The sequence below is a fragment of the Haliotis rufescens genome, unplaced genomic scaffold (genome assembly GCF_023055435.1).
Source record: "Haliotis rufescens isolate VD_foot unplaced genomic scaffold, xgHalRufe1.0.p SCAF_6, whole genome shotgun sequence".
NCBI classification, from domain to species: Eukaryota; Metazoa; Mollusca; class Gastropoda; order Lepetellida; family Haliotidae; genus Haliotis; species Haliotis rufescens.
The window spans coordinates 55,653,295-55,662,654 of NW_025964334.1; the positions used below are offsets into that span (position 1 = coordinate 55,653,295).

General features: G+C 44.6%; 1 protein-coding gene across 1 annotated transcript; it reads left to right on the forward strand.

Moving 5' to 3' along the window:
- Nucleotides 1–5,097: 5,097 nt before the first annotated feature.
- On the forward strand, nt 5,098–5,955 carry LOC124146840 (carbonyl reductase [NADPH] 1-like). Its single transcript, XM_046517322.2, has one exon. It carries the CDS (start codon nt 5,098–5,100, stop codon nt 5,953–5,955), a length of 858 nt encoding a protein of 285 aa, XP_046373278.2.
- The last annotated feature ends 3,405 nt before the right edge of the window (nt 5,956–9,360 follow it).

Below are 9,360 nucleotides of genomic sequence, written 5' to 3' on the forward strand. Positions count from 1 at the left end.
AGCTTCAATAGTATGTGTTTATACTTTCAGTAGTAGTTTAATCAATCTCACGTGTTAAATCCCATGCAAATGCCTGAGGGTAAAAATGGGCCCAAATACAGACATTGGCATTTTCCCCTTACACAAATAAAAAACGTAAGTTTATTTCTTTTTTTAAATCTTTCTTTTATATAGCAATATTTATATGTCTGCTGCCGGAATGTGTTAAAGCTTAGGAATCCATATGGTTTTCATTAGTTTTCTCAAAACGGACTCCACATGACATTGGCCCTTACGGTTCTAAGCTCTTCATATATTTGGTATCTGTTTCGATGCCTGGAACAGTTACCACCACGACAACTAGTACTGACGCTTCTAGTGAGAGCAGGGTTAGTGGGGTAGCCTAGTGGTTAAAGCGTTCGCTCTTCAAGCCGAAGACCCGGGTTCGATTCCCCACATGGGTGCAATGTGTGAAGCCCATTTCCGGTGTCCCCGCCGTGATATTGCTGGAACATTGCTAATACTCACCATACTCACTCACTCACTCTAACGACATCGTGGATTGCGCTGGGCGATGCTGCGCATTAATTAATTCTGTAATGGAATGATCAGACAAAGCTTTCTCTTTTATATACTGAACCGCAAATGAAACGTCAACCCAAGTAACATTGCATGAAAAGTTGTCATTTAAATATCTGGATAATTTTTGTCAAAGTTTCTCAAATTTAACATTACCTTGTCCGGAAAAATGAAATTTGATGATTAAAAAACCAAAGCAGATGACAATAAAACCGATCGCCCAAACGCATCACGGCAACGGCCATGGTAACCCGATGCACGTGAGTTCCGTGCAAATTGAAATGCACACGCGTTCCCCCATTTCTTGCCCTTTTAAAAAATCCGGCCAGATCAGTTAACATTCATTCGTTATTGAATTGCTACCACATGCCAAAATTGAAATCAGCGACACCAAGCCCTTGGACGATTGCAAGCTGGACAAACCGCCCGGCAAGTAGCCAATGCATTTCAAGTCCACCTAAGGACCATATACAGGCTCCAGCAACGATACCAGACCACCAACACTACAGATGATCGACCACGTAGTGGAAGACCAAGGGTCACCACCCGACGTCAGAATCGTCAGATTGTGCGACAGCATCTTCAAGATCGCTTTGTTTCTTCTGCGGAAACTGCGCGACAGACAATGGGGACACACCGGCGACACATTAGTGCGGACATCGTGCGTCGACAATTGACGAGCAGACACCTCCTCTGTCACAGGCCACACCGAGGACCCATTCAGACACCACGTCATCGCCGGGACCGTCTTCAGTGGGCAACACAGCACCAGCATTGGCGCCACCAGCAGTGGAGAAGAGTTCTCTTTTCAGACGAGAGCCGTTACTGTATCTCAACAGCAGATGGCAGAGAGTCTGGCGACGCCATGGGGAACGTTATTCGGATGCTTGTGTTGTTGAGAGAGACTCGTGGGGTTGTCCGAGCATAATGGTGTGGGGTGGAGTTTGCACAGAGGGTCGGCCCTGTGGTCTTCCAGAACATCGGTCCAGAGAGAGGCAATGGTGTCACAGCAGCTCGGTACATTGATCAAGTCTTGAGACCACACGCCATACCTCATTTGGCACGTCGCCGCAACCACGAGTTTCAGCATGATAACGCCCGTGCCCAAACTGCGAGAGCAACAAGAGACTTCCTCCAGCAGAATAGCATCAGAACCATGCAGTGGCCTGTCCTCAGTCCCGATTTAAATCCCATTGAGCACCTGTGGGATGAGATTCAATGACGGCTGAATGACGCCCGACCAAGGCCGACAACTGCAGCTGAACTGCGTCAGGCGTTCCTCAGAATGTGGGCTCAAGTGCCTATGGCCCTCATCAACCGCCTCATGTATCGACGTTGCACGGCAGCCATCAATGCACATGGCGGACAGACGAGATACCGACTTGTGATGCCATTTTCTCAGAGACTAGTGTTGTGTTTCACTTTAAGAACATTTGACACTTTAATTTCAACCTTGATGATCAGTTTTGCCAAGTTTCATCTTTTTTATATGTCTCAAAGTATGTTTACGGTGTTTGGACAAATAAGGTTTCTCATATATCTATCAATGGTGACGTTTCTTTTGCGGTTAAGTATATATTTCGTTCGGCCATGTAAGTTACAAATAATATCAGTCTCCTGAAAGTTAATAGATCGAAAAACACCATGTATTTTTTTTCATTAGCCTGACATGTTTAAATAGCATCTCTGTGACAGCTGTGAAGCAAACGATTCTTATAGACGAAAAAAAACAACATTTTACACACGGGATCATATATATGGTTCCCTTTAGGAATTTGCATATTTGCGTATTTATGCGCATGCGTGTCTATTTACTACGGTTCGCAGTGATGTCTCTAAACATACAGAATACATTATAAAGGTTGTCAAACAACTTTAGTTCCTTCCTCTCATGTCAAAGGTCACGTGGTTTGACAGACATATTGGATTTAAGGAGATTATCGCTTCCTGAGCTTTTAACATGAATTCCCCACTCAGACACAGTATACTGACTCCGAGCCTAGCTGTCATTGTTTTAGACCCTTAATGCCGAGTGCCAGGCAGGACAACAACAAGTGCCATCTTTTAACGTCTTTTGGTACGATGTGGCCGGGTATCGAACCCCGGACCTTCCTACGGACGCTCTACCACTAGACCACGGATGAGATCTCGTTTCCTAAGCGTTAATCATGTGAATATCAATATTCATTAACCACCTCATCCATTACTTATTAGACTGTCAACATGAAGACAGTCTCAAAATTATATTCAGTAGCAAACTGTACCTGTCCAGTCGGAAAATGTTTTTTTCTATTTTACGTTTCACAGGAGCGTGGGCTTCAAGTAGATAGGTGTGGTTTACAAGTTTTATAGCTATCTATTAGGATATGGTTCATGCTTAATTAAGTAGACATACATATATTAACATCACATTAACATATACTGAGGTGAGGTGAGGTGAAATTGGGTTTAACGTCGCGTCGAAGATTATTGCACTTATATAGCGACGTGAATGTACGTGTGTGTGTGTGGCTGCTTGTACTAGTCCGGACTGATGCCGATTTATAGTGCTAGCCCACTGAGATACCATGCCGCAGTTTAACATGAATACCCCACTCAGACACAGTATACTGACTCCGAGCCGACCAGTCCTTGTTTTAGCCCCTTAATGCCAAGCGCCAGACAGGGTAACAACAAGTACCATCTTTTAACGTCTTTTGGTATGACGCGGCCGGGGATCGAACCCCGGACCTTCCGCTCTCCGGGCGGTCGCTCTACCACGGAGGCGGTCTAACATATACTGGAAAATGATGGGAATGCGTAGCAACTGGGACGAATTGAATGCGGTTTTCAAGAAATATTAATATCTGATTCAGCAAAGTTAAAACATTGTGTAACCCAGGTACCTGTATATGTGTTTGTTTAATTGTTTGTTTGTTGTTTAACGCCGCACTCAGCAATGTTCCAGCTATATGACGGCGGTCTGTAAATAATCGAGTCTGGATCAGGCAATCCAGTGATTAACATGCATCAACCAAGTCAGCGACCCTGACCATCCGATCCCGTTAGTCGCGTCTTACAACAAGCACAGTCGCCTCTCACGGCATGTGTTGTTGAAGACCTCTTGAGTTGTCTGGCTACCTTATCATCAGGAACGACGTCTCATCTTCCCGAGGCAAGAGAGCTAACTGACTATAAAAAGTCCAGTTTCCATCCTTGCCACACTAGGCTGAAATTATGGAGTTATATTTTGGCTGGACTAACGAGTCTAGGCATAGTCCAATCAAAATCGCGTTATGAAATCAACATCCGGTTCGTAAACTGCCGTGCAGATTTCGGTCGATTGCAGGATTTGCAAAGCATGTATACCGTCAACTTAGCGTCAACATATATTTTTCAAATCTTTTCATGTTTTGTACACTTGATGCACTTCTCGAAGTGAGACCCGTTTTGTTACAATATAGATCTTGATTATCGACCCTATCGTCTTCAATGGGCGCCTCCATTTTGTTTGAAGCAACTGCAAGTGGTATGAGAGGTGCCATCCGACTGGTCAATATTAATTATAAGGACATAGAAGGGACATAACTCTGGTAACCACTGGTGGTGCTACGATCGAACCCAGAAATTCCGGACTAGTTCGGCAAGGGGGGAAACTGGACTCAGTTGACTCCCTTCCCCCGGGAAGATGCAACGTCTAGTCAGGGAGGCTGGTTGTTGCTTAACCTCGATCACGATTCTCGGCCCAGCACAATTCATGGGTTCATGGTTTTCATCAAAAGATCGAGTAAAAGTCTCCGGACAAAACCCGGGGATTCGAACGCTTTAACGCTTTATCCACTAGGCTACCCCACCGCCCCTGTAAATAGTATGTAGTTCATACAAATATATTTAATTACTTAATTGAATTTATTTGTATTATTTTGATAAGATATACATACGACTTAAAGAAACACAGTATGACGCCAGTATCTGCACAGTCCAAGACAATGTTCCCTTGCCAGGAACCGCTTCTTCCTGATTCGAATCCCGAATTAATCCTGAATATGATCCTTGTTTTGTCAGCACCCTCGTCGTCGGCTTCACCAAAGTGGCACACGTCAGCGTACGATGTCCCTCGTGGCGCTCTTCCACACAAGGCCTGCGGTCTACGCTTCCATACGACGCTAAACCCAACTCACTCACTCATGTACACTATACAATACCAATGTCAACGACACAAATATGTTTTTCTTTTTGTCCTTAATTGGTTTCCGTAGCTAAGAGTCGCAGTATAAAAGACCAGCTGGTCATGATGGATTGCCATGCCGTTCAGAAGAAGACTATATCTGCCACATCGGTATGCACTCGTAGACTCCGGCCCATTTGCAGACGAAAATTGCAGAATCAACCAAACCAACAAACGACATTTGTGAAATACGCATTAAACAGATCGACAACTAAGCAGACGACACTGGTGGAATCCACGAAATCAGCAGACGACACTTGTGGAACCACGAAATCAGCAGACGACACTTGTGGAATACACGAAATCAGCAGACGACACTTGTGGGGTCCGCCATGTCTGGGTCCTGGAGAGTAGCTGTTGTGACGGGAGGCAACAGAGGCATCGGACGCAGTCTGGTTCGTAATCTGTGTCAAACATTTGACGGGACTGTGTATCTCACAGCAAGGAATGAGGAACGTGGCAAGAAGGCTGTTCAAGATCTGAAGACACAAGGTTTAAATCCTCGCTTCCATCAACTGGATATCGACTCGAGAGACAGTATTTGTGATTTCGCCAAACATCTGAAGGAGACCCACGATGGAGTTGATGTAGTCATTGCCAACGGTGCCGTAAGTTACGAGAAGAACAGCCCCATCCCTTTAGAAGAGCAGTCGGAAGCCAACATCCGCATCAACAACATCGGCAACGCAAACCTGTACCAAGCCCTAGAACCACTTCTCAGACAAGATGGCCGCTATGTCATCGTGTCGAGTCGTTTCGGGCAATTGACCAACATCTCTGAGAAGCTTCGACCAAAGTTCCAGACTGACAATATGTCGATTGACCAACTAAACTGTGTCCTCAGCGAATATGTGACATCTACCAAGGACGGGAGCTACAAGGACAAAGGGTGGCCAGATTGGCCAAACGTCATGTCCCAGGTGGGTCGTGTAGCTCTGACCAGAATCATTGTGCAGAGTCTTAAGGATAACCCTCGTCGTCTGCTCGTGAACGCCTCCTGTCCCGGATGGACAGTCACTGACGCCGCAAGGTCATATCTGGACGTCAGAGGAATGTTTGGTGACGTCAAGGCAAAGAACCCGGATGAAGCAGCCGTCGACCTCGTTTGGCTGGCCACGTTGCCAGCTGGAACGACGTCGCCACATGGAGAGTTGGTCCAGTACAGGAAGATTGTGTCCTATGAAGGGTAACATGTCACGTCCATCACCCAATGTCCCACACGTACTGTACAGCTAGCAGCGTGATGCTTGGACATGAATAAACAAATAGCTTCCGTACATTTCAGTGATTTTTTAGGTATATTTTAAAAACGCTGCTGGTGTTTCAATTGAAATAAATGAAACAGTATCGTGTTATGCGCATGCTTTTGTAATATAATGATTATTATGCTATGACCTGTTTTCGACAGGCTGCCAGGCATAAACATAATCGGTAAAGGGTATGTTTGTTACGAGTTCCTATACGTGTTTTCTGAAGTCGGTTGTTCTTGTTCTGATGGTTTTGTTGTTAGGCATGATACAGGGGCGGTCGGGTAGCCTAGTGGTTACAGCGTTCGCTCGTCACGCCGAAGACCCGGGTTCGATTCCCGACATGGGTACAATGTGTGAAGCCCATTTCTGGTGTCCCCCGCCGTGATATTGCTGGAATATTGCTAAAAGCGGCGTTAAACCATACTCACTCACTCACTCATGATACAGTTAGCACAAACTGCCGAATCGTTTTATTCAACCCGACGTCTGCTTTCCGCCATCTTACCCGTCGTAGATCCTGAGACAGGCCCTACTTTGTCTTAATATAATTTTTGTCGTAAATTTTAAGATATCTTAGCGCTAAAAACACTTTGAGAATACGCTTAGCTAAGATATATTCTTTCGCTACAACGTAACGACAATCGCTAAGCTTTCTTTTGCTGCAACAGCTTTACGACAATCGTAGCATTAAGATAGCTTTGACAATACACTTAGCTCAGCTTTCTTTCCCTGCGACAGCTTTACGACAAACGTAACGCAGAGGCAGCTTTGAGAATGAATTCACTTGGTTAAGTTTTCTTTCGCTGCGACAGCTTTACGACATTCATAGCAGTAAGATAGCTTTGAGAATGCACTCAGCTAAGCTTCCTTTCGCTGCGACAACTTTAGGAAAATCGTAACGCTAAGATAGCTTTGACAATGCACTTAGCTTAGCTTTCTTTCGCTGCAACAGCTTTAGGACAATCGTAACGCAGAGATAGCTTTGAAAATGAATTCACGTAGTTACGTTTTCTTTCGCTGCGACAGCTTCACGACAATCGTAAAGCAGAGATGGCTTTGAGAATGAATTCACTCAGTTACGTTTTCTTTCGCTGCGACTGCTTTACGACAATCGTAATGCAGAGATAGCTTTGTGAATGAAGTCACTTCGCTAAGCTTTATGAAAATCGTAGCGCTAAAATAGCCTGGAGAATGCACTTAGCAACGCTATATTTTGCTGCGACAGCTTTACGGTAATCGTAGCGCGAAGATGGATAGGTGGTAACTCACAATTACCTTGTACTCACAATTGAATGCCTGTAGTCCACGTTAACATACCTACTGCACGCTACAAGCTACAATACAGGACCGTGCTATCAGTGGTACCTTCTACCAATACTAACAGTACACCTGATTACACTCTGGGATCAGAACGGGTGGCCCTGTCGTCCGAGGCGCCGAAATTCGCTGTGCAGAGTTGCCTCCCTTGGACACGCCAGAAACCTATGATCGTGATTTCGAATCCCGGTTCGCCCCGATTATGTTCCCAGGTTTTTCAGCACCATACCCGTGCTCGTGGGTTTCACCAGAGGTAAACGTCTGAGATCAACATAACTTCGGGCTTTCCTCCCACATCAAGCTGGCACGCCGTGATATGACTGGAATACTGTTCAAAACTACGGTCAACCCAACCTACCGACTCTGGAATCAATAATCATGGTTGCCATGCATAGATATGCATCACTTTAAACTCCAACTTACTCACTCACTCATTAAATTCTAAGCAGTTTCTTCCATTGTCCGGGGGCACGGGTGGCCCAGTCGTCTAAGGCGCCGCGAATCCCTGTGCAGAGTTGCGTCCCTTGGACACGCCAGAAACCTATGATTGTGGGTTCGAATCCCGGTTCGCCCCGATTATGTTTCTAGGTTTATCAACACCATACCCGTGCTCGTGGGTTTCACCGAAGTGGTAAACATCTGAGACCTGCATCACTTCGGGCTTTCCTCCCACATTAAGCTGACACGCCGTGATATAACTGGAATACTGTTAAAAGCGACGTTAAACCCAACTCACTCACTCACTCTTCAATTTTCCAGGCAAGAGTATGTGTAATGGCAAGTTTTGTGGCCTTTCTAAAGCCACACTCTGGTACTAGGTGAAGATCTGTCAAGTAAAACAAAAGCACCAATTCCATGCATAACAATTAACAAACAAGGTATTTTTTCATATTTGTAATATAAATTGTTTGATAGGCATTTCTAAGAAGTTGACGGATGACAAAGCAGACACAATTCATAGATATCAACTAAAGTATAATAAACACGTTGTAGTATATACATTCATGTGTCAATCTTCATGGCCATCCTCTTGAGGACGCTGCGTCCTTTTCAAACGAAACACCGTGAAAACACATTGGATGGAATTATGTTCAACATTGATATTGTTTGTTTGTTGTTTAACGCCGCACTAAGCAATATTCCAGCTATATGACGACAGTCTGTACATAATCGAGTCTGAATCAGGCAATGCAGTAATTGATATCATGAACATCGATCTACACAATTGGGATACGATGACATGCATCAACCAAGTCAGCGAGCCTGATCACCCGATCCCGATAGTTGCCTCTTACGACAAGCATAGTCGCCTTTTACGGCAAGCATGGGTTGCTGAAGACCTATTCTACCCCGGATCTTCACGAGTGGTTTCTATATCAGTTACCTTGAATTTCGGTTCGGGCCATGTGACGGAGGCTCACTGCACAACGGGAATTCATTGCATAACGGGAATTCGCTGTATTAAGGGAATCCTGTGTGTATAGCAGGGGGATGACGGGAGTTCGCTGTATTACGGGGGTTCCCTGCATAGCAGGAGAATGCTGTACAACGGGGATCCGTTTTATAACGGAACTTAATCTAAAACGGAATTTGCTGTACAAAAAAACAAATCACCATAAAACGAGAGTCCAACACTATGTTACTGATAAAACACAGTACCAAAAACAAACAAAAATATTGATCCTGAATTTGGTAAAAACAAGGATGACATTTCGAAAAATGTAAAACAACGAACAAATATCGAAACAAAACATGAATGATACGATATAATTTAACAAACGTGCTGCAATGACACGGAACTAAATATCAACAACCATCAAAGGATGGAGTGTCACATGATCAGAGGATGAAATGGCTCATTAACCAGCTGAATATTTGCCACAAAAACGTTGAAAGGGAGCACTAAACTGTTCTGACACACAAACCTATCCCAGTATATGACAGAAAAGAGTAACAGCAAAGATCCACGACTATAAGTGAAAGAAGGAAACAAATGACCTGGTTTACAATGTGACCATAGGAGCTACT

Bases quoted from the DNA above. Each gene is read 5' to 3' on its own strand.
- LOC124146840 (XM_046517322.2), top strand. From the start codon at position 5,098: ATGTCTGGGTCCTGGAGAGTAGCTGTTGTGACGGGAGGCAACAGAGGC.